Source organism: Erythrolamprus reginae, chromosome Z, assembly GCF_031021105.1.
Source record: "Erythrolamprus reginae isolate rEryReg1 chromosome Z, rEryReg1.hap1, whole genome shotgun sequence".
NCBI lineage: Eukaryota > Metazoa > Chordata > Lepidosauria > Squamata > Dipsadidae > Erythrolamprus > Erythrolamprus reginae.
The window spans coordinates 98,468,922-98,494,850 of record NC_091963.1 but is presented as its reverse complement, the minus strand read 5'-3'; the positions used below and the strand labels follow the sequence as shown (position 1 = coordinate 98,494,850).

At 39.1% G+C, this 25,929-nt stretch overlaps 2 protein-coding genes across 10 annotated transcripts in view; one reads left to right on the top strand and one right to left on the bottom strand.

Annotated features, from left to right (window-relative positions):
* Nucleotides 1-15,150, bottom strand: part of USO1 (USO1 vesicle transport factor) — a 57,409-nt gene extending 42,259 nt beyond the window's left edge. For 2 of the 4 annotated variants that reach the window (XM_070726943.1, XM_070726944.1), the window contains exons 1-4: nt 14,985-15,150; nt 10,287-10,373; nt 10,116-10,180; nt 9,192-9,271 (exon numbers count right to left, since the gene is read on the bottom strand). In XM_070726943.1, the coding sequence (XP_070583044.1) occupies nt 9,192-9,271; nt 10,116-10,180; nt 10,287-10,373; nt 14,985-15,050 (298 nt within the window). In that variant the 5' untranslated portion in view covers nt 15,051-15,150. The remainder of the gene's footprint in view (nt 1-9,191; nt 9,272-10,115; nt 10,181-10,286; nt 10,374-14,984) is intronic. The other 2 variants (XM_070726945.1, XM_070726946.1) reach the window with 1 other exon arrangement.
* Nucleotides 15,151-16,837: 1,687 nt separating this feature from the next.
* Nucleotides 16,838-25,929, top strand: part of G3BP2 (G3BP stress granule assembly factor 2) — a 45,974-nt gene continuing 36,882 nt past the window's right edge. For 2 of the 6 annotated variants that reach the window (XM_070729161.1, XM_070729158.1), the window contains exon 1: nt 16,854-16,961. In XM_070729161.1, coding sequence (XP_070585262.1) covers nt 16,947-16,961 — 15 coding nt within the window. In that variant the 5' untranslated portion in view covers nt 16,854-16,946. Of the gene's footprint in view, nt 16,962-18,682; nt 18,984-25,929 lie in introns of those variants that run through there. The other 4 variants (XM_070729157.1, XM_070729160.1, XM_070729159.1 and 1 more) reach the window with 4 other exon arrangements.

Below are 25,929 nucleotides of genomic sequence, written 5' to 3'. Positions count from 1 at the left end.
GAATTCCTTAAGCAAAATACAATTTCTTCTCATATTTTTTAAGTTTAAAAGCCTCTTCCTGAATGAACCACGTACTGCATAATATCTGCAAGTTTCCAATCTTCTATTGGTGGGGGGGGGGGGCATTCTGAAAAAGGTAGTGTAATTATAGAGAATTCTCTATAATCCTGATTGATGGATGCTTTAGGCCAGTGATGGCTAACCTTTTCCAAAGCAAGTGCCCAAAGCACACAAGAATGAATGCACACATCTGAACGCCAATGCATGTGTGGCTCCCCCCACATACTCCCCATCCCCACGCATGCATGCCAGAGACTTGATGACCAACTGGCTGGCACACACACGCGTGGTGAGGCTGAAACAGGATGACAGCTTGCATGCCCAGAGAGGTGGCACGCATGCCATAGGTTTGCCATTACGGCTTTAGGCTGTTATAGGATGAAAACATCATTAGATGTGGATATAGATGAAGACATCATGTCCTTTTAGACTCCTCAGCAGAGTTTGATATCATGAACTATAGTGTCCTTCTAGATTGCCTATGAAAGTTAGCATTCTCTTATAGGATTCCACTTCCACTTCCAGCTAGTAGAGGGTAGGAAGTACAGGGGGTGGACAAAAAAATGGAAACACTTCACTTTTGGGCATCATAATGTTTGAACATGTTCAAATCAATCAAAACCTGACATATTTAATTTTTTTTTTGTTTATTTGTTTTAATTCTGTTATTTGATATGTTTCTTTAAACTACCTTTTTTTAAACAGAAATTTAAGGAAATTAGTTATAACCTTCTAGAAATGGCAGGGTTCGTGGCATGGTTGTAGGTCAATGAGTCTGTTGATGAAATTACTTGTGAAGTGCCAGGCTTCAATGAACTCACGAGCGTGGCAGGTGATAGCGTGGTTGATGATTTTTGTGTTGCTCCAATTGAACTAACATTATTTAGTGTCCATGTGGGTAGTGACTAATAAAACGTTTGGAAACCAATCCACAAGCTCAGAGAATGAACCTTCATCCTCATCCTACGCCTGAGCTACAGATATTTGCCACTACTGTATTATAAACTGTAGATTTTATATGAAACTTTTGGGATGCAACGGAGATTAGGTGCAGTGATAACTGAAGATGTAGAAAATACTTATTATGCTTCTCTGATCTGGGCCAAGCAGGAGACACTGTGGATTTCTTTGTTGTGTGTCTGATATTTACAAAAGACTGAATGGGATGAAATAAAATCTAAACAAGTCGTAGTAGTACTGAGTTTATCACTGCATGTATTATAACTCTATTTCAGACTTTAAAACCTTAGAAACTACAGTTTGTTCAGAAACTGTCAGCTTGTTTACTGGCAAGTATGAACCATTTTTACAATAGGATAACACTTGTACTTTGGATACTATATTATATACAGTAATACCTCATGATACGAACTTAATTGGTGCAAGGAGGAGGTTCGTAAGACGAAAGGTTCGTAAAGTCAATTAATCCGTGCAACCAAACCCCCCCCCCCCCCCGCAAAAAAACGGCTTTCGGCGGGCCTCGCAGCTGTTTTAAAACCCTCAGTTTTAAAACCCTCACGGAGGGTTTTCCACCTCTCCTCTTCCCAGTTTGCTCTCCATGTGTCCCCAAACTCTCACGGAGGGTTTTCCACCTCTCCTCTTCCCAGTTTGCTCTCCATGTGTCCCCAACCTTTCACGGAGGGTTTTCCACCTCTCCTCTTCCCAGTTTGCTCTCCATGTGTCCCCAACCTTTCACGGAGGGTTTTCCACCTCTCCTCTTCCCAGTTTGCTCTCCATGTGTCCCCAACCTTTCACGGAGGGTTTTCCACCTCTCCTCTTCACAGTTTGCTCTCCATGTGTCCTCAAACTTTCACGGAGGGTTTTCCACCTCTCCTCTTCCCAGTTTGCTCTCCATGTGGAAAACCCTCCGTGAAAGTTTGAGGACACATGGAGAGCAAACTGTGAAGAGGAGAGGTGGAAAACCCTCCGTGAAAGGTTGGGGACACATGGAGAGCAAACTGGGAAGAGGAGAGGTGGAAAACCCTCCGTGAAAGGTTGGGGACACATGGAGAGCAAACTGGGAAGAGGAGAGGTGGAAAACCCTCCGTGAAAGGTTGGGGACACATGGAGAGCAAACTGGGAAGAGGAGAGGTGGAAAACCCTCCGTGAGAGTTTGGGGACACATGGAGAGCAAACTGGGAAGAGGAGAGGTGGAAAACCCTCCGTGAAAGGTTGGGGACACATGGAGAGCAAACTGGGAAGAGGAGAGGTGGAAAACCCTCCGTGAGAGGTTGGGGACACATGGAGAGCAAACTGGGAAGAGGAGAGGTGGAAAACCCTCCGTGAAAGGTTGAGGACACATGGAGAGCAAACTGGGAAGAGGAGAGGTGGAAAACCCTCCGTGAGAGGTTGGGGACACATGGAGAGCAAACTGGGAAGAGGAGAGGTGGAAAACCCTCCGTGAAAGGTTGAGGACACATGGAGAGCAAACTGGGAAGAGGAGAGGTGGAAAACCCTCCGTGAGAGGTTGGGGACACATGGAGAGCAAACTGGGAAGAGGAGAGGTGGAAAACCCTCCGTGAAAGGTTGAGGACACATGGAGAGCAAACTGGGAAGAGGAGAGGTGGAAAACCCTCCGTGAAAGGTTTGGGACACATGGAGAGCAAACTGGGAAGAGGAGAGGTGGAAAACCCTCCGTGAAAGGTTTGGGACACATGGAGAGCAAACTGGGAAGAGGAGAGGTGGAAAACCCTCCGTGAGAGTTTGGGGACACATGGAGAGCAAACTGGGAAGAGGAGAGGTGGAAAACCCTCCGTGAAAGGTTGGGGACACATGGAGAGCAAACTGGGAAGAGGAGAGGTGGAAAACCCTCCGTGAAAGTTTGAGGACACATGGAGAGCAAACTGGGAAGAGGAGAGGTGGAAAACCCTCCGTGAAAGGTTGAGGACACATGGAGAGCAAACTGGGAAGAGGAGAGGTGGAAAACCCTCCGTGAAAGGTTTGGGACACATGGAGAGCAAACTGGGAAGAGGAGAGGTGGAAAACCCTCCGTGAAAGGTTGAGGACACATGGAGAGCAAACTGGGAAGAGGAGAGGTGGAAAACCCTCCCTGAGAGGTTGGGGACACATGGAGAGCAAACTGGGAAGAGGAGAGGTGGAAAACCCTCCGTGAAAGGTTGGGGACACATGGAGAGCAAACTGGGAAGAGGAGAGGTGGAAAACCCTCCGTGACCTCCCCCGAAGCCAACCCGGAAGTTCGGGTTTGGTGTTCGTTCGTAACATGAAAAAAGTTCGTAAGAAGAGGCAAATTTTTTCTGAACCCCGGGTTCGTATCTCGAGTTGTTCGTAAGACGAGGGGTTCGTATCTTGAGGTACCACTGTAATATACAGTAGGTTTCCATAATTAATTCAATATCTTGGTTATGATCTATAATACCCAAAGGGCAGTCTTTTATCTATGGGATTATCTTTAAACTGAATATTCAAGACTGAAATAATGGAAGTTAAAAGCAGCTCATCTCTGCAGTATCCCTGACCATGTGGTAGAGCATTTTCTGGGAGATCAGAATGGCTTCATGCTGTTTGTTTTCAGAAAGGATATGAAGATGGTTCTTTTTCACTGTACATTTGGGAACTGTGTGAATTGTGGGACTGATGTTATCCTAAAATGTGATATATGGTTTTAAAAGAGCTATAGTGGCACAGTGGTTAGAATAGTTTTGAAGACTAGGTCTGTCCACTGCCAGGAGTTCAATCCTGACTGGATCAAGGTTGACACAGCTTTCATCCTTCCAAGGTCAGTTAAATGAGGACCCAAATTGTTGGGGTCAATATGCTGACTCTGTAAACCGCTCAGACAGTGCTTTAAGCATTATGGAGTGATATATGCCTGAGTACTATTGCTATTATACACATTTCATCTAGGAAGTATTATTATTGGTATTATAGAGTTATTAATTCTATCATTTATTTTAATGGATTTTTGTCATGAAGTTATGTTTTATTATAGATTTGAAGTGTGATTTTTCTATTCTGAGCATCCCTAAGTTTTTAGATAGGACAGCATATCTACTTTGTGATATATGTGAAATATTTTTCCATTACTTCACTGACTAGTTCCAGATTTCAATTGCTAGGTACCCTACAGAACCTATACACAAAATTGCACAATATATTCTACTTGAAATACAATGAACATAATACAATATAGTCCCAATGAAGTATTAGGACTATATTATACATGTAAGAATAAACTAATATTAATAAAGTTAGCTAAGATTTAATTCTCAGTTTCTCTATTTTTAAAGACTGAATTCTTATTGTTTCTGTTTTTTGTCAACTATGGGGTTCTTCAGCTCAGAAAAAGTTATAGGTATTCATCTACTCAACTATGTGGCCTGGCCTTCACTTTGCAGCAGTTTACAATGGACACTGCCCAAGTAACGTGCAGCAGGAGAGTGGTCACCCTGAGCAAGACTATAGAAATATTTAATATGTATTTATCTAAACACCATTCAAACAGCAATTGGCTGTTCCACATGTGAGAGTCTAGAACCTAGATGGACTTCTGAATGGCCATTTCATTAATGCTGATCTGAGATGCATCTTACTACTATCAAATCACAGATACTCTCACACTGGCAGGTTCCTTATTGAGAAATTCTTGATGGAAACCAGCTGCTTGTAGAATATTTGTTCCCTAATGGCTACAAATCCCTTTTTCCTTGTCAAATTTTCCTTCTTCAGAATTGAAAGGAACAAAAAGATTTTCCCCCTACTTGGCCTTACAGGAATTGCTACTTCTTGCACTCAAGAGGTCAGTATCATTGATAAACCTATTTTATTTCAAAAATATGAGGTTGCGTTACATAAACAAAATCTGTATCTTCAAAACAAAATGGAAAATTTAGTTGACATAAATAGTGTGTGGTACAGAGATGATTTAATGTGAGAAATAAAGAAAACACTAGGGACATGAATACTGTACTACTGATCTTATTCTCATATCAAGTGGATTAAACTACATCTGCAAGGCTTGTCTATACAGCAAGTCATATTTCTTGTGTATACCAATGCTTGCTAACTACCTAGAGCTGTGATAGCGAACCTATGGCATATGTGCCACAGGTGGCATACAGAGTCCTCTCCACGGGCATATGAGCTGATATCCAGCTAAGCTTGCGCATGCGCCAATGCCTCCTGCCAGCCAACTGATTTTCTGCCTGTCTCTGAACTTCTGGGGGGCCCAATTTTTCACCCTCCTCAAGAAGCTTTCCTCAAGTCTCTTGGAGGGCAAAAACGACCTCTCCTGGGCTCTGGAGTCCATCCATAGTTTAGAAACAGCCCCATTTATGAACTTCTGGGAGGCCCATTTTTCACCCTCCCCAAGCTCCAGAAGCTTATCTTGAGCCTCAGGGAGGGTGAGAATTGCCTCCCTCAGGCTCTGGAAGCCCTTCAAAAGGGGTGGAGAGAGAGCAGGGGCTCATGTGCGCATGCATGGGGAAAGGGAGAGCGCAGGAGATCACATGTGCATGCATGGGAGGCGAGGGGTTAGGTGTGCATGTGCAGGGGCACAGGGGGTTTGGAGCACATAGTGCACTATGGGTGCCAGCACGTGTGCCCGTTGCGTGTGCATGCAAACAAGAACACACAAACCTATTACACAATCACTACAGAGATATTTAAGTAAATAATTTCTGATGAGTAGTTTTGAATAATGAAGAAAAAAATGGGAAGTGCTGACTTACAATCTTATATTACATTCACAGATATATCACTGGATTTTTTGAAAAAAGATATTGCACAATTCTGTTGAAGAGGGATCATGGAATTCAAATTAAACACTGTTATAGCTCTTATTAATTTTATTCCGTGCAAAGGGGGATAACAACCAGCTATAAATTTAAAACTATCATTGGTATTTGGAGACCATTTTCTGCAACTTGCTCCACTCTTTCAGACATTATGAGATGAATAATGGTGCTTCAAAATAATTAGTGCATCATTAGCAACTTCAACTGCAAGCACAGGAAAACTTTCTTTTAAAGATGCGTTTCCCTTAAAGCAGTAATGGTGAATCTTTTTCAGCTCGGGTGGTAAAAGAGTACAGTACATGCGCACATGATAGCATGCACATGTGTGCCCCCACACATAATGCAATGCCCTCTCCCCAACCACCATGCTGCCCCCTGAACATGCACACAACCTCCCACGCTGCCCCCTGCGCATGCGCACAGATTTTACTGAAGCCTCTGGACTTCTGGTAAGCCTGTTTTTCACCCTTCCCAGGGTTCAGGAAAGCCTCCTGAAGCTGTTAGGACGTTTTTCGCCATCTCCAGCCTTAAGGAGGCTTTCCTGAAGTCTAGGGAAAGTGAAAACGGCCAAAAAGAAAGTGATCAGCTGGCCAGCACGCACATGCACCATGGAGTTGACATAAGGCAACGCCTCACATGCCCTCAGATATGGCTCCGTGTGCCACAGGTACAATAATTTAATACGTGAAATTATTGCATGACTCCCCTTAACATGAAGAGGACAATGTCAAGTTTGTATCAAATACTTATGTGGCATGTAAAAATGCTAAAACTATTTTCTAAAATATAGCATCACTTTTTCAAACGGGTAAGTGTTGAGAATAATTAATACTCAGAACTACATCTAAATGTATCATGCTGATATATAATCCATTTATTTTACCTTCAGAATCATCTGTAAGAGCAGAGGGAGAAAGAGAAAGTTTTTTAAAATAAAGCAACTTCTATTTAATATTGCAAAGAAGCATAATTGATTTTATATAACTAACGTTGAAAAGAAGAATACAAATTGGTGCTAAGAAACATTTACTGATACTCTTCTAGTTAGAAGAGACAGTTTAAGATTATTTTCCTGTGGATGAAACCCATCCTTTCAAATACACATTCAAACTTCAGCTGATCAATGGATAGTGTAACTTCTTTATAGTATGTAGTTCTTGGTCACTAGAATAATTGTCTTTCAGTGATGGGAGTGTCACTGACTGTAATAGGCACTAAGTCTTTAAATACAACTATAACTCTTGGTCACTGAAGATGGAATTGAAAGAACAAGATATCATAGTATGTTCAGGGTAAATTAGTTCAATGTTAAAACATCCTCAAGTATTGATTTGTGGAGTCTCACTTTTCTATTTTACAATATTTAATGTATGCAGATTGTTCAGACAAGATTAGAAGAATTCTCATTCTTTGATGTTGCTGGTACTCTGTCTAGATATGCTAAGGAGAAGAGTTATGCTAGCTGAACATGTCACAGCAATATATTCCCTGAAACACTTACTGATGGTAAATATCTCGAGTGTATAAGTGATAGACTGAATGCTTATTTGGTATATATCTGTAGTATATTCTAAGTATATTCTTAGTATTCCATGTGCATCCAGATTGTGGCAGGTTTGTTATCTCGGATGGGATGGCGGAATACAATTCTTTGGGCTCAGTGGAATTTGAAACTGTTATTGGGCATAAACAGAGATCTGGTCTTAGCAATACCTTATCTTGTTATTCTTTTCACCCTTGTTCTATAACCTTCATAGTTTATATGGCTACCCAAAAAATAGGTGAGTATGCTTTTGGGCATTTGCAATCAATTGATACAATGCATTGGTTGTCAGCCTTTGTCAAGCCTCATGATAGCAAACCTAAGAAAGGCAGGATAAGAATATAATAATAAAACTTGAAACTTAGTTCTCAAGCAGACTTATAATAAACCAATTAAGGGGGTATTTCTGGATTGTATTGCTCCACCTCACACTTATTGAACTCCTCTTCCTTTTTAATGATTCTCATAATGTCCCACAGCATTTATACTCTGGTCTCATTTGTAGGAATATTAATAGTTCCAGGACTACTGGTTCTGGTGTCTTCTGTGCTACCAAAAAATGTCTATCAATTAATAGATTTTGGCAATAGTCGGGTGTCTTGAGATTATGATTTTCTTTGGGTTGAAATTGACTCACAGATGCAGGATCTGCTACACTGGTATTCTCCCAATATTGGGAAAGACAGCACATTTGAGTAATTTATAGTATTTTGTTTCTTATTGGGCCTATTTAATAAAAGAAGGGATGCGGTGGCTCAGTGGCAAAAATGCGGAGCTTGTTGATCAGAAGGTCGGCAGTTCAGTGGTTCAAATTCCTGGCATCACATAATGGAATGAGCTCCCGCTACGTGACCCAGCTTCTGCCAAACTAGCAGTTTGAAAGCACGTAAAAAAATGCAACTAGAAAAATAGGGACCACTTTGGGGGGAAGGAAACAGCGCTTCATCTGCCTTCGACGTTTAGTAATGCCGATCACATAACCATGGAGACGTATTTGGACAGCGCTGGTTCTTCAGCGTAGAAACGGAGATGATCACTGCCCCCAGAGCCAGAAATTACTAGCATGCCTGTTCATGGAGATTTTACCTTTACCTTAATAAAAGAATAGTTCCAATCCTTTGCATCAACATAGTACTGTAAATCTTTTTAGATTACTTTCTTTAACATGAAACAGCAAAAACAGCAAGGACACTTAAACCTAGCAACTTTACGTAAGATAAAAAGAAACACACAATGAAATATGGTTATCAGTAAAACTAAATAAATTTAAAACTAGAATGATATGAGAATCTTTAATTTTAGAAATTCCAACGTAATTACTTGTTTTGAGTTATACTCATTCAAATTAGGAAAGGCTAAAGCAAAATTATTTCTGCAATAGGAAAGAGATACCGGATTAGTTTGGATGTAACCCTAAATTATGATCTATAATACACAAATGTGCCTTCATAAGCCTAGGGCACTACACTCTATTCTTTTCCTCACTTCCTTATAGCTGCACTAGAAAAGGCTAGAAGGACTCAATATACCCCCATCCAATAGGCGTTTTGCAAAAATAGGGAGGAAATCAAATCCTGGATTATAATTTTTTCCCCTTCAATAGTAATAATACCTCAAATTCCTATACTAAAAGCCTTTTCTCAAATATAAAACTGGATTTATATGCATCACATTTCATCTGGCCATTACAGAGGTGACAGCAATTCAGCCAAAACTTAATGCAAACTTGCATATCTAAAGCAGATCATTTTAATTTTAAAAAAATATTTCACTAAATTAAATAAAATTAAGTAAAATCTATTTTTTAAGGACATATTAAAAATCAACTACTTAACCTTGTTCTTCCTCTTCCAAATCATTGGACATGATATTGCAGAGGGTATCCAAAGCATAGCCGATTATTTCAGAATCTGAACTATGAATAAAAGGACAAACTCTCATTGAATAAACTGCATATAACACTAACATTGCAAATAATATCATTATATAATTTCTGATGTAGTTTCAAAGCTTATTGGAAAGCCTTGATTGGGACTACAATATATTTAATACTCAATAAGGAGTATATTCAGGAATTCCACTATAGGTAGCCTTTGCATAATAACTGCAAAAGGCATTGACAACCCTGTGCTACACAATGTGGTCAAAAAAGAAAAATAACATTACTGTGCCTGACTTATGAAGGCAGTGTGATAGTTCTGGCTATATTGTAAGTGAATCAACTGTGGTCATTAAGCACAATGTTATGTAACCATGATTTGTGACTTTCTGCCTGACTGCTTCCCCACTGACTTTCCTTGTTGGAAGGCAGTTGTGTAGGTTACAAATGAGGATTATGTTATGTGGGATGCTGTGACTATCATAAATATATGCTGGTTACCAAGTGCCTGAATTAAAATCAAGTGACCAGGCGCTGCTACAAAGGCTATAACTTCAAGGCCAGTTGTAAGTTTCATTATTCCTTATTGAAATTGTTGCTCAACAAATGATGAATAAGCAAGAAACACCTGTCTTTTGCGTTCCAGATCAATTTTCTCATGTAAATAATTTGTTAGTTACATTAATAGGTTCTGAAGCTTCTTGAATATACTAAAGTAGAATTATACTCTATTATTGTGGAAAACACTTGACAGATAATTATCAATTTGATTCTCATGAGTATATTTCTTACATTTTAATCATAATTCAATTTCATAATTCAAGATTTTATTATCGGAAGATCCTATTTGTATATTTTTAAATCATCTGGCAAATCTTACCGATCTGTTTGAAGAACACGTATAAGATGAGACATAGCTTGATTCCCCACTTCCAAACGATATTTCTGTCAAAAACAGAGCAAGCATTTAAAAAATGTTATCATGTTCTACCAAACATACTTTAGATGCCACATATAAAATACATTTTGTTAGAAATATATTTATATATACCTTTGAAAGAGATTTAAGAGCACGTACAGCATCTCTGCGATCCTCAAGTAAGGTGGAAGATGCCACTCTATCACATAATTTTTGAATCTATAAGAGAAATAAAATAATTCAAAAATTAAGATTCTAAAAATGTTGAAATTCAAAGGGCTTTATAGGTTAGAAAAAATTATTCATAGATTTTCTCAGTCTGAAATCAAAATTAAACATGGTATAGTTCACATTACAGTTTTAAAAGAATATGAATTTATATACAAATTTTTAAAAATATGAATTCTTCATTTGAAACTATGTGTTATATTAAGGCTCAGCAACCTTAAACACTCAGAGAGCCACTTGGACTTATTTCCCACAGGAGGAAAAAAAACATACTGAGAGCCACAAAACAACTCATTGTTTTGCATTGGCTACGGATTGGTTTCCGGACACAATTCAAAGTGTTGGTTATGACCTATAAAGCCCTACATGGCATAGGACCAGACTACCTCTGAGACCACCTTCTACCGCACAAATCCCAGCATCCGGTCAGGTCCCACAGAGTTGGTCTCCTCAGGGTCTCATCAGTCAGACAATGTCGGCTGGCGGGACCTAGGGAAGAGCCTTCTCTGTGGGGGTCCCGGGCCTCTGGAATCAGCTCTCCCCAGAGATTCGCACTGCCCCACCCTCTTTGCCTTTCATAAGAATCATTATCTATGTATCTCCCTCTCTCTGCTTCTCTCTCCCGTATCTCTTTCTCTCCATCTCCTCCTCTTTCACCCCCACTCTAAGTATCACTCTGTGTACAACAGTGTGTGTGTTTGAGTGTCCTCTCTGCCTGTATGAAGTGTGTGTATGTATGTGTCTCCTTCCTTCAGAGACCACCCTCCTCTTGTGACCTCCCTGCCTGGCTATGGCTGAACCAGGAGCGTGGGCACATGCCGGGAAACCCTCCTCAAGCAAATGCCAAAGCGCAACAAAGGCGCACACGGGGTGGGTGGCTGCTCGTTTAAAGGGGGTCTTAACAGGATACAGCTTCTCTCCTGCACTAATGCTTGGGCCATCGCCTTGCTGTGCCATCCCCTACCATCAATAGCCCTTTGGTTGAGCGTGGATGGCGTGAACTCCAACCTGAAGCAGCAGGAAATGAAGGCTGCCTTACATGCAGCAAAGACAGGTACAGGGGCACTTTGCCCCTGCACTCTCTGGTGACCCTCTCTCCCCTCATGACACCCTAGCCGGCTTTGGCTGAGCCACAGGTGTGCGCATGTGTGGGGACCCTCCTCAAGAGAGGGCCAAAGCTCAGGAAAGGTGGGCATGGGGTTTGCAGGGGCTAGCTTAAGGAGAGTCTCTGCATGCGCGCGCATGCTCCCAGCTCAGCCACAGCCAGTCAGGGCATCATGAGAGGGGAAGGAGGAGGAGGATCACCAGAGAGTGCAGGAGCAAAGCACCTTTGTACCTGCCTTTGCTGCATGTAAGGCAGTATTCGCTTCCTACCTCTTTGGGTTGGAGTCCAAAAAAGAAATAAGAGGGATAGGACCAATCCATTAAAGGATAGTGAGCTGTGGCAGAGGGCCCAAAGAGATGTAAATTGCTGACCCCTGTGCTAGATGGATTCATACATACAGAAGTGCAAAACTACAGTACAGCATACCTGATATTGACTTAATGTTTGTATGACTATATCGAATTGTTGATTTTTCTGAGAAAAAATGGTTGAACAAACCAGTTTAAAGCAATGTGCAGACTTAATTAAAATTATTAAATAATTATTAAAATGATTATTAGATATTGCTTTTCCATTTTCAAGGAATAGTCTTTTATTAATTTATTAGATTTCACTTTTTTTACAAAAGTTCCAAGATGAGATATATAATGACACCTTCTATTTTCACAAGCAACATGAGGTATATTGGCTAAGAGAGTGACTCTCCCAAAGTTACCCAGTAAGCTTTTAAAATAGAAGATAAACCTGGGACTCACTGCTATATATAAATAATAAATAATAATAAATAAATATAAATAAAATAAATATTTGATTGTCATTGTATGTATATACATAGTATACATAGTACTATACTCATGCAACGAAATTTGTATGAAGCCAAAGACCAATCTCAACATACATAACAATCCAAAAGAACATGCTCAGCCTGCCACAATTTCCCATCTGAACCATACAACATCCATACAACAGACCAAGTAGTATTGTCCAGCAGTTCACTGATGGTGACTCCTAGTATATTGTTAAGTGCAATTATAGCTCTAGGATGGAAACTATTCAGAAAATGTGTGGTTTGAGTTTTAATTGTTCTGTATCGTCTGCCAGAAGGCAGCAGCCCAAAAAGATTGTAAGCAGGATGAGGAGAGTCTCTGAGAATGTTGTGCACCTTTCTAAAACAGCGAGATGTGAAGATATCGTTCAGGGCTGGTAACTGGAGCCCAATTATATTCTGGGCAGTTCTAATGATGTAAAGCTTTTTTATCCGCGACAGAGCTGCTCCCATACATATATCACCTTAACTATAGTGGACCACTTCAGAGAAATGCTTCCCACTTTTTAATTGCATTAAAAGGCAGGATGTAGGAGAAAAAATTAAAACCCATCTTTTAGGAAACTCTCAGATTGGCTTATTTATTTTACTATTTCTTAAGTGCATACTTCATCTGCACACTAAATCACAATATTCATACTTTTTTCTGAACTTTAATATAATTCCAGGGGATTGTTTATTTATGGCACCTTGTTTTTCATTAAAGTAATCCCAAAGCAGAGTAAAATAGAATTTATGAAATACATGGGCAAATTTTAGAATTACAAAATTTATTGTATTTTAAAATTAGAATAATTTGTTAGTTACATTGATAGGTTCTAAAGCTTCTTGAATATACTAATGTAGAATTATACAACATTATTATGGAAAATCCAGGGAATCTAGGGGTTCTATTCAATAAACACACCCAGGTTGAAACTTAATGGTACTTCCTAGACCAGTGATGACGAACCTATGGCACGGGTGCCACAGGTGGCACGCGGAGCCATATCTGCTGGCACACAAGCCGTTGCCCTAGCTCAGGTCCAACGTGCATGTGCGTGCCAGCCAGCTGAATTTTGGTTTGCACAGAGACTCTGGAAGTGTGTTTTTGGCTTCCAGAGAGCCTCCAGGGGGATAATAATAATAGTAGTAGTAGTAGTAGTAGTAGTAATAATTTATTAGATTTGTATGCCGCCCCAATCCGAAGACTCACACTCTTTCGGCTCCCAAGGGAAAAAAGGTTCGCTAGCAATGTCCTAGAATAATAGGCTACCTATTGAAAGTATAACCAACTATCTTTATAAATCTCTATTTAATTTGCTATATTAGGGAACATAAGGTAGGGGGTGAATGCTATTGTTATTAAAATAATGGCAAAGCAGAAATTACTATTGAGGGGTGTTTTTCACAAAAAATCCAAATCCAAATATCAATAGAACCCAGCATCTTGCTATCATTTCAAATCACAATGCTCAAACTTTTTTCTGAACACAAAACATGATATATTTTGAAGACACTATACAAACAAGGTACAGCAGCTGTGAGGAAAATATGGGAAGCAATTTGTTAATGCTCTCCTCTAAGTCAAGTAAACACCTACACCATATAACATCTGTATTATTTTAGCAGAATACAGATGTCTTTTGCTTTACGTACCTTATTCCAGGATATATATTTTAAAATATTTTATCTTATTTTTTATTTTTACATAGCCTTTATATCTTGGTAGTCTTGCATCTGGTACTAACTAAGGTTGACTTTGCTGGGATTTCTTTTTAGGACAGCCAAGTTTGGCTAGATATTACCATTTAATTGGAGCAAAAAATACAACATGTTTGAATACATGTTTTATATTCATAATTTATCAACATGGGGACCCTAATGAAAATCACATTATTTCTTTCTTTCTTTTTCTTAGGAGCTACTATAATAAAAGTTCTCTTTTCTTGGGCTGATTGCTGAAGTGACACTAGATTAAAAAGAAAAAAGACATAGCAAACCCACGAGGCTTTTATGCTTTATAAGGGGGTGACTGCAGCAATCTTCCTCAGTTTACAGAAGCTAAGGTGACAAATTAAGGAAAATAGATGGAAGTGGCTGAAATTCAGCTCCTTGGCTCATTGTTTTCAAAGATATACTTACTGTACTAAATACAGTATTTGTTTGATTGTTTATTTGTCAAACATGTACAAGATAGTAGGTGCTTGTATAAACATAACTTAAGCAAAGAAGTACAGATAAAGGAGGACCATAGGACACAGTAAGATGGGGACCATAGTCACAGTGGTGTGCTTATTCCTGCCCCTTACAGACCTCTTAGGAATGGGGTGAGGTCGACTGTAGACAATCTAAGGTTAAAGTTTTGAGGGTTTGGGGAAGAAACCTTATTTGGCAGTCTTCTATCACCCCAGACAATGCTTCATTGAGATATATTTTGTTTACATGGACACAGCCTATTTTGCACATTATTATAAAGAAACAGGTACAACACAAACGAGTTACTTCGAAGATACCGCCACCCTCAAAGCTTCTTCTTCCAAAGCTCTGCAAAAGCAGCGAAAACGCCACGCGGTGTGCCAAGGGTATAACGTGGGTCTGCGAAACAGGGCTTTTGCCCGGAAGGTAGTCCTACGACTGACCATTCAGAGAAAAGAGTCCTAAACTTTCCTCGCCAGACTGTCCAACTTACCGTATCAGCACCGGACGGCTGAGGTCCAACGCTCTGGCCGCCCATGACACCCCGTAAGAAGTTCATCTTGTCACCGTGGGCGCTCTCTCCCAGAGCTCTTTAGGCCGCGACACCCCACTAGCTCCCCGTCAACAACCGTCAGCATTAACTTCAGCGCGCTTGCGCCAAGACGTGGCACCACGGTAGTCACCATAGAGATAGAAACTAATAGTTCATAGACAGAACTTCCGTTTTCAGTAAATCTTTTAAATCTTCTTCCAGTGGAATGTTGTACACTACAGTACGGTGTAAGGGCATCTACGCGCAACCTGTGTGTTCTCTAAAGCAAAACACTCGGCTTTTATGCTGTGTTTCGTCATTTTAGATATTCCACATTAAAAATGCAATCAAATCAATGAAAAGGACGGCGGTTTTGCCACTAAATTCTGAATTCCATAGTTGACTCGAAAGTAAAGCATGAGAGCAAGGTCAATGAAGTTTTCTGTAATTTAAGCGGTATTTTTAATAACGATCTGGCAAATAGAAATTCAAACTAGCCTCCCATCATATCTCAATATGTTATTAAGACTGTTCTTAAACTGTTGCCCTAAAACATTGAGGTGATACCCCATGTGCAAAACGGGAGACAAATGAAAACTAAAATTCTGGAGTTCAGTCTGAACTCACCACGGTATTTTGAATTGCTCCATTAATTTTGGTGGGCAATTCCCAAAAGGGAAAATGTCTTCAGTAGGAAGAGATGAAATACTATAAATATTAATGTCCAAGAAAAAAACCCGTAAAGGCTGTGAAACAATTGAACGATGAAGAAGCAATAGGAACTAGTGTAACTGAAACAACACTAATATAATAACAATAACAGCAACAAGAGTTGGAAGGAACCTTGGAGGTTTTCTAGACCAACCCTCTGCTTAGACAAAAAACCCTACATATAAATAAGGTTACTTTATCAAGTGTGAATGTGCAGATCAATTATGCCATAGTGTTGATTACATTGGTAGTTAATTGTGTGAGGGAACAAGAATCTGAAAATTAACATATTAAAAATCAAGGTAGTTATATTTGACAGGAAAATGAACAGTTTCAATTTACATAGAAATAATGAAAAAATCACGTAAATTAAGCTTGTATTCATCAATAAAATGTTTACTAAAGAAATATTGTACTGTACTTAGATAGGTTAAACTGATAAAAGACAGTGGATAGTTTGTTACAGGGAATAAACATTGAAATAGGGGAAAATAGAATACAGAATTATAGGGCTGGGAGGGAGGCCCAACCCACTGTGCAAGGCAGACCTTATAACATCCCAGTCACAGTTACCAGTCTGCATTTGAAAACCTCCAGTGATGTAGTATCCACAATCCTGAGAGGCAAGCTAATCCATAGATAAATTGTTCTGTCAGAAAACGTCTCCTACGTTGGATCTCTCTTTAAGAACCTTCCACCCATTACTTCTTAATCTTGTTCCTTGTGCTTTGGAGAAAACATCTTTGTGAAAGCCCCTCAAACACTAGAAAACTCTGTATAGAAGATACTTCTGTTTATTATTATTTGTAATTAAAAGTTGAATATAACAGCAGAAATATTAAACTAAAATGAAGTGAAAATAGTAAATATATGAGCCAAAGCAAAGATTCTTTTAATTATACCCAATTTGGTGGGCTCAACACAGAAGAGCCAACACTCAAGCACTCATAAGCTATTGACCACTACATCACTCTTCTCATTGCTACAACACCACCTTGTGAGTTTTATTATTACTACTCTGTCCTATGTCCTTCAAATACAGTTAGAGAAAATTATCACTTTCAGGCTTCTTTAATTCCGCTCCCTCCTATCGCACCAGCTGTTTCTCATTACGCTTTTGTAGATAAAGTTGCAGTGCTGGGAAGAGGGTTTAGAAAGGACAACAGCAATTCAGGTGCACACCATTTTCTAGGCAGCGTCTTCTCAGACAAAATGAAAAAGCATGAAGTAAGTGAATTTTATTCATCAACAAAAAAATACTTAGATAAGTTAATTTGGTAGAACAGAATGGGTACTATGTAGTTTGTTGCTAGAAACGAATCTTGAAATAAAGGGAAATGGGTGTGTATAAGAATCTGCTTCTGCATATACAGATATATTTTTATTTGTAATTAAATGTCTAATCAACTCCCCCTCCCCATGTCCCTACTGCTCCCACCCTACTGGCCTTTTGTAAGGCCACGATGACCTGGCTTTGCCTGCAGGCCTGGGGGCCTTGAATTAACAACTAACAGCCAAATTGTATGAATGGAATGCATGTAGGTTGACTGGTAAGTTTAATTATGGTTTAAATTTAGGTTTTATAGTTTATACTGTACGGTCCACTTCTTTTATTGTTTTTTGTTTTGCATTATTGTAAGCCACCCTGAGTCCTTCAGGTTTGGGCGGCATAGAAGTTGAATAAACAAACAAATAAATGTATCAGAAACACTAAATTAAAACAAAATAGAAATAAGTTAATTAGGAAATGTGTTTTATAAAGCAAAAAAAAATCATGAGTTCAGAAAAAGGAGAAAACTTTAAATAATTGGCTAGAGGTGAGAATTTTATTGAACAAAAGATGGTGTATGCAGTGATAAATGAATGTGATATAAGCGAAGAGGAGTTGCAAATAAAATGGTGGGGAAAGGGAGAAAATGTTATTCTAAAGCAAGTATAATTGAATAGCTGCCTTTATAGTGAAGACAAAACATATTTTAAAACTGGAACAGCTAAATACAATTTTAGGTGACCTCTATAATTGACTGCCAGTGAGAAAAAGATTGCATCTATCCTCTTAAAAGTGGCTAATGCAACATTTTTGTGCCACATTCAGTGGGTTCAGATTCATTTCAGATTCAGTGAAATAGACTAAGGGCAATACACAGATTATGGTTATATAATGTCTTTCTTTGCCTAGTAGAATTTAGGTGTCTTTCTCTCCTTGATAATAAAGAGGCTTCTATGGTAGTCCCCTGAATCAGTCTTCCCTTCTAGGTGGGTGAGCCACTCCACCCTGTTTCCCTCACAACTCTTTTGGTACACCTGTAAACTCAGCCATGCCATAAAATTAGTTACTCATAATTTGATCTATTTTAGGGACCATTGTTCCTTTAAAAATAACTATGCTCCTTAAATTATGGAGGAATGTTTTAAAGTAGCAGCAGGTAGTAAGTTATTAATTTTCCTGTAAACTATTTTTATTTTAAAATAAAGTTGTTTCTGGACTGCTGTGGTTTATTCTGAAATGGTTGAGTATAATTGGATTTATAAAATTGCAATATTGTATGAGTTTCACTTCTAAAATGCTGTAGTGTAATATCCAAATATTCAATTTTGAGGGGGGGTTTTCTAAAGCATTTGGATGATAAACAGAACGGGCAGAGCTACGGGATTTCAGGATATGATCATTTCACGGCACTACAAAGATCTAAGTCATTAAATAGATTAGAGTTATGGTTTCAACAATAATTCCATTTTGCCTGGCCGGACACGAAAAATCCTATATCGGAACCGGATGTGAGGTTTGGGCAGGGTTGGGTGTTTTTTTTAAATGTCTCTCGGGAGAAGGGAATCACAGAAACCGTTCTCGAAGGACGTCATAGCTCGGAGGCTCCTGATTGCCTGCAGCTGAGATAGTGAAATTCTCAACGGAGGAAGGAATTCATATATAGATACACAAGCAGCGCGGGAGAGGAGCTGGACTTCCGGTCAAACTTAAAACCAGCTATTACCCCGTTAACTTAAAAAAAAAAATCTCTGTTATCCTTTTACTCTAGCGGCCTCTTATTGTAATCGCGACCCCGCCCACATCTGGCCACTTGTGAAGGTTGCGCGCGCCGCGTGCTGTCCCCTCTCCGCCGAGGGCGCGCTAGAGACATCCGGTTCCGCCCCGAATCACCGTGAAGGAGGGACGCGCGGCATCAGTCGCTCCTCCCCGTGCCTTTGCCAGGGAGCGAACCGGACCCTGAGCTCGAAGAGAGTGTTTAGGTGGGTAACGGAGCAAGACAGGATAAGAAGGCCCTTCCCGGGAGGAGGCGTCTTCTTTTCCTTTGAGAGTATCGGGATGTTATCTCTACAAATCAGAGCAGGTGTTCTGCTGGGGCGCTTTTCATGAAGGAAAACAGGGATGTTGGAGGGTGGTGGTGGTGGGGAGGGAACGGTTGTCAATAGCACGCAGGCCGACTTCGTGGTCTAAGGAATTTAGGAAAAGGTTTGTTTTACTCTTTCCTAAAAAACTAAAGATCACAAAGGAGAAAACGGAAATTCAAACCTCCTAAGGCAGCTTTATAGCATATCTAGAGCTGGCCTTGGAAAGCCATCAGAGTATATTGCCTAAGAATATGATACATGCATACGCAGATTGCTTGAAGACCCTTTATTAAATTTTATAACGCAAGTTTTCTAATCAAGGGGAGCCATCTGTTTAAGGTAAATCAGTATTGAGTAATACTGTGAATTTATTCTTGGTGGGTAGCTGATGACCACTGTACTATGCAAACTCATTTCACCTGGGAAACAGATATTGTGCACTTATATTCCTGGTTACACAGATAGGGTTGCTTTCTGAGTGTTACCCTATATGCTGAAGCACATGGTTGGAATACTTTTTTTCCTTTATAAATACAGTAATTTAGTGAACAATAGAACTAATTCTAATAAGATGACAAATTCTGAAGATTCAGAAAGGGTTACATTTGCTTGAAATTTTATTAGGAGTGAGTATAATAGAAACCACAATGTTTTTTAAAAGTCTCCTAACAATGGTTCTTATTTTTATTACATTGAGATGGAAGCATATACAAGTACAGTATTACAAATCCTCAGCAGGCAAGTAACAGAATTGGACAAACCTATTTTGCATGTTTGGTTTTCCAGCAGTCATGACAAAAGAAAAGAGAAGAAAAAACAAAGTAAATTAATACAGGTATGCCACACAAACACTTTAATTGAAAAGAGAACATTAGTGAAACATTTCTGCAAACAGAAATGAAAATGAAAGCATTTTATGAGGTGTTCTTTTGCTCCTCAACTTCATCTCTTTAAAATTGAATCTTGGGTGCCATTATGTAAGGCAGTGTTTCCCAACCTTGGCAACTTGAAGATATTTGGACTTCAACTCCCAGAATTCCCCAGCCAGCGAATGCTGGCTGGGGAATTCTTGAAGTTGAAGTCCAAATATCTTCAAGTTGCCAAGGTTGGGAAACACTGATGTAAGGTACATATGGAGGAAGAAGAATCATCCTTAGTAACATGATGTATAATATGTGTAAGAAAGCGGAACTATCATTCCTTATCTTTTGTCATTGGTTTCTATGATACAGCAAAGTTCTCTAGTATTTAATCTCCCTTGCCAATGCACTGCAAAGACACAGGAATTATATGGAATAGCAGTTCCACATAGTATTCTGTGGAATAATGCTACATGACAAATACATGTTCATGGCAATACATTGTATTGCATATTTTTTTTTTGTATCTGTGTAGTTCTGGGACAAGAATTGTCTTTCTACTGCATCTACTGGAGGGCAAGTATTGTAGAGAAACAGGATAACAAGAAATAGCAATATTGAAAGAATTATTGTTGGTAATTGCAATACATACAAAATAAGTTATAGAATTTACCAATAGAGTTTTCCTGGATATGAAGTTCAGACAACAATCACCACAGTTCCTTTCTGGCTACTGTATCCTTTAGGAGAGTTAAGCCAGGATGGATGGCTAGATAGATTGATTTTCTGCAGCAAGACATTTTACAGGTAAATGATCAATGACTGATCTTTGTAGTAATAGCTATTAATGGATATAGGGATTGATATAGGCTTCTGGTCTTCAATGGGATATAGTTTGAAATTCTTTTGGCTATGGTCTGAGCTTACAAGGAACAGTTCTGACAATATGTGACACAGCATTTATGTTTGCAAACTAATGGATAGATGTTTGTTAAATCTTTCCAGATTTTGATGAGCTAATTGAACTGAGGCAGTATTCAACTGAATAAATGTACTGTTTTAAGACTGATAGAATTAAGCAATAAAATATTGTATTCTGAGCAGACATTACCATGTGAGCTTCTCCAGAGAAAATGATTTCTCAGATGATTTACTAGACCCTTTCTACATTCAAATTGGCATGGTTACAGGCAATTATGTCCACAGGGTTCTGGGACTCTAATATGGGACAAGAGTTTGATTTTCCCTTGCGTTTAGGAAATCATCTGTCTTCTTGTCTGCTGATACAGGCGATGGTGTTCCCATCTTGAAATTGTTCACATCCTTCAGGGCATTTCAAAAAATTTAAGTGGTTTTTACTATTATTGAGACAAATATCTGTTTACAAAGTTTCTTTCTTGCAAATTTTTCTGCAAGTATTATTTGATATGCTGGTTCTGTTTACATAGCAACAGCTGGGTGCAGTTTTAGTTATTTCACAAATATGAGTACAGTAATTTTCACTTCTGTAAGCTGATAGTCTTTGAGAGCTAGAAAGTGTTAAAAGGTCCAAATGGCTTCCATTTAAGAATTTAAAGCAAGTTAATCTTATCTAATACATCTCTAGTAATCCAAGAATGTTCCTTAATAATAGGTAAAGAAGGTTCAATGTCTATTATAAGCCTGTTCTGCCTCAGCTATGGACCACAAAGAACGTAGCACACACAAAGCCTGTACAAATCTTAGTTTACTAATTAAGGATTATTATTGGGCTTTCTTAGTAGTCGTCACACAAATACAGTTTAAAACAGTCTTTTCTGAACACCGGCTGTTAATTCAACTTCAGTAATAGCCAGCACAAGCACAAGAAATAATAACTCAATTCTGAGTAAACAGTCTTGTACATAACAGTAATTTTATGGTGGTTGACATAGCTGAGGCAGGAAAAGTGCGAAGAGAGAGAACAAGAGACGATCATACATTTCTGGAATATGAACGAAGCTGTTTTCTGCAAATCGGCTCCATTATCATCCCTTAAAAGGCTAAGAGAGTGGCCAATTAGCTACAAGCCCTATTCCTGAGAAAACCTCCTAATGAGCCATTTCTGCCTTTTTGGCAGCTCTGCTGCCTGTGCATTGAGAATAGGCTCCTCCTCTTCTTCATTGTCATTGATGGGACCTTCTGGAGGTTCTGAAGGGCCCTCACTGAATCTCCATTTCTGGCACAGAGTCCTCTCCAGCCTCCTCAATGTCTAACTCGGGTGCCAGCTGCATAGGCCGCTGGTGCATCACCACATCATCCTCTCCTCTGTCAGAATCAGATACCAGCTACGTGGGCTGCTGGCAGGCCATAACAAAGCCTTGAAATATATTTGGATATTTGAAGTACCGGTATATGCACCTTTCTTATGGTGTTTGTGTATGTATCTTTTCTTTTTATTTGGTCATTATTGCAGCTGCAATCTTGAGCAGTTCTGGAAATGGGACTATGATACAGCCACCTTCCATTTATTTTCTAATCGCAGCTAAAGACTAAATTTAATAGAAAATAGAAAAACATGCTAATTCCCATGTGCACTTCCATTTTCAGAACCATTTTAAGTAGTTATTTTAAAGTTTCACTTTGCATTACTTAAAAAAAAATATCTTCAAAATCTAAGATTTTTCCTTATATTCTATAGCAATTACCATATTTTTCAGAGTATATGACATACCTTTTGAGCCCCAAAAAGAGGGCCAAAACCTGGGTGCACCTTATACACCAAATGCTGCATCAGACATACCCAGGGGGGTGGGGAAGGAAATTGGTGCGACAGTGGTAATAGCCAAAATTGGTGGCAACAGATTGATCCAACTGCCAATCAGAAAGGAAGATCAAAGGGGGAGATAGCGAAGTTACAATGCTTCTTTCGCCTGTTGGAACCAGCAGAGCAGCAAAGTGTTTTCAGACACTATATTCTCACTCTCTGATTGCAAAAAGGGTACCTGAAATGCAAGTATTGTAGAGGAAAGTTTACAGCTGAAGAATTTTCCTTCCCCCATAATGGAGGGGAATCCTACAGTTGGAAACTCTTTCTTCTATAATCCTCGCATTTCAGGCACCACATTCCCCCTCTCCAATTGCAAAAAGGGTGCCTGAAATGTGAGGGTTAAAGTGTTTTCAGCTGGAGGCCTCCCCAAAAAACGGAGAGTAGAGCATTCCTCTACAATCTTTGCATTTCAGGCACCCTTTTTGCAATTGGAGAAGGGGATCTGCTACCTGAAAATGCTTTCATTTAAAACACAGTTCCCTGGGCTGCTTTAGGATTCAGTCTTTGACCAAGGCAGCAAAGGCACAGGTTTGCTGGAAAGCCCTATAGCAGTGATGGCGAACCTATGGCATGGGTGCCATAGGTGGCACACCGAGCCTTATCTGCTGGTACACAAGCTGTTGCCCTAGCTCAGCTCCAACATGCATGTGTGTGCCGGCCAGCTGCTTTTTGTCTCAGAGGCTCTGGAAGGGGTTTTTTGACTTCCAGAGAGCCTCTGGGGGTGGGGGCGTTTTTACCTTCTCTTGGCTCCAGGGAAGCCTTTGAAGCCTGGGCAGGATGAAACACGAGCCTACTAGGCCCACCAGAAGTTGGGAAACAGTCCATTTCTGGCCTCCAGAGGGACTCTGGGGTGTGGGAAAAGCTGTTTTCGCCCTCCCCAGGCACTGAATTATGGGTATGGGCACTGATGCATGCGTAATAGCACACACGCACACTCTTTCGGCACCTGAGGAAAAAAAGGTTCGCCATCACTGCCCTATAGCATGTGTATGAAATGGAGGGCTGATGTACTGCCTCTCTATTGGGCCTTGTTGTGAAAAAGCCTGGTTTTCAATGCCTATGGCTATAGGTAAGTAGATCGGGGTATTTTGGGAGTGGAGCCAAGTCTGTCTTCTGCCCCCATGAAAATCATACCCCACCCACTCCAGTTAAATTCCATCCCAATTTCTGCAGAAACAATTTCTGCAGTCTCTATTTCCTTTGGTATAATATAAAGTGGTCAAAACAAATAGCAGTGTGACCCATCACGAATCAGACATGCACAATATATCTTCTGAGAGCTTGGCAATTCTGTATATATAATGATCAGTCACATTTTTAACCTGGATATGCACAACCTGCTTTATGTTTGGTTATGATTGTATGATTGTTTTTAAATAAGGGTTTTTATAACTTTGTTTTTAACAATTAGATTTGTACACTGTATTGTTGGAAGCCGCTCCGAGTCTTCGGAGAGGGGTGGCATACAAATCTAATAATAATAAATAATTTCTGTCTAAAATTCTACAATTCTGCAGTAGTTTAAAATAATTTTGTACACATTTCTATCTATTAAAGCTTCCTTAAATTGAAATACCCTGAATTACAAAAAATAATTTCGAATATCTATTTATCACAAACTGCTAAGCTTTATGCAAGCTTGACAACTTTTCAAAGTTTTACAGCTAAGTTTTTCTGAACTTTCATTAACTACATCAGTTGCAAACTGTTATTTCACTTTTACTGTTTTATATTGTATTTTTTAAACATTGCAATTTCTTTACTGTAGTATAGTATAATATGCTATAGTAGAGCATTAACTGAAAGAATCAATTTATCTTCTGGATTCTTAATATGAAAATTATTGTAAATGTTAACATCTGTTCAAATACATAGAATCTTATGTGACTATTATGAAGATTATTTTATTCTACTTCTTAATTTCATTCTTTTGAAAAGTATTAAACGTGTATTCTATTTAAGTGGTATTTTAATAAACATTTATCAGAAGATGTGTTTAAGAATTCTGAATCTTTAAATTCTGTGTAAAAACAAAAACCATCCAATTGTCAGTTAAAATAACTTAAAAATATTTGTTGCAAGGGCCATATTTGCAGGAAAAGGAAATATTGACCACAATATTATGTTCCTGTAGACTTCAACGTAATCTTATTAACTAAATAATACATTTAAAGAATCTTGAACTGTAGATTGCTAGTAATCCTTGATCTACAATCACAATGGAGCCAAAATTTATGTTCCTAACAAGATAGTTTTAAAATTATTTTTGCCCCATTTTATATCCCTTTATTTCCATAATTGTTCACTGCAGTTAAGTTAGTAATACAGCTATTAAGTGAACTTGGCTTTCCCATTGATTTTTCTTTTGTTAGAAAGTCACAAAAGTGGATCATATGACCCCAGGATACTTAAAATGTCATAAATATGAGCCAATTTCCCTGTGTCAGAATTTTGATCACCATGGGGATGGTTCATAGGCCATAAGGCGGCATACAAATCTAAATAATAAATAAATAAATAAGTGTGAAAAATGATAAGAAGTTGCTTTTTCAGTGCTCTTGTAACTTTGAATGATCATTAAACAAATGACTGTAAGTCAAGACTACCTGAATATAAATTTTGGATAATTAATCTGTAAATGTTTAATTAAAAATTCCATGGTTCTCAGTGGAGATTTGTTTTCTGCCAAATTAGCATCATCTGGAAATTTGATGATTTCCCTTTCTATTCCTTCATCTAAGTCTGATTCAAATCCAGATTCAAAATCTATTTTTGTCTGTAAAAAGTCACTGGATAACTTCAGTCTATATTTTTCAACCTAGTCTAAAAGAGTATTGCAATATAGGCTGGTAACAGACTCAAGCTCAATCCCGACAAGACAGAGTGGCTGTAGGTTCTGCCTCCCAAGGACACTTTCATCTGTCCATCCATTACCCTGGGGGTAGATTTCTGACCCCCTCAGAGAGGGTCCACAACTTGGGCGTCCTACTCGACTTGCAGATGACTTTAGAACATCATTGGTTGGCTGTGGTGAGGGAATTGTTTGCCCGGGTTCGCCTGGTGCACCAGTTGCGGCCCTATCTGGACAGGTTGTCTCTACTCACAGTCATTCAAGTCCTTATCACCCTGAGGTTCGACTACTGCAATGCTCTCTACATGGGGCTGCCTTTGAAGAGTGTTCAGAAACTATGTTCCT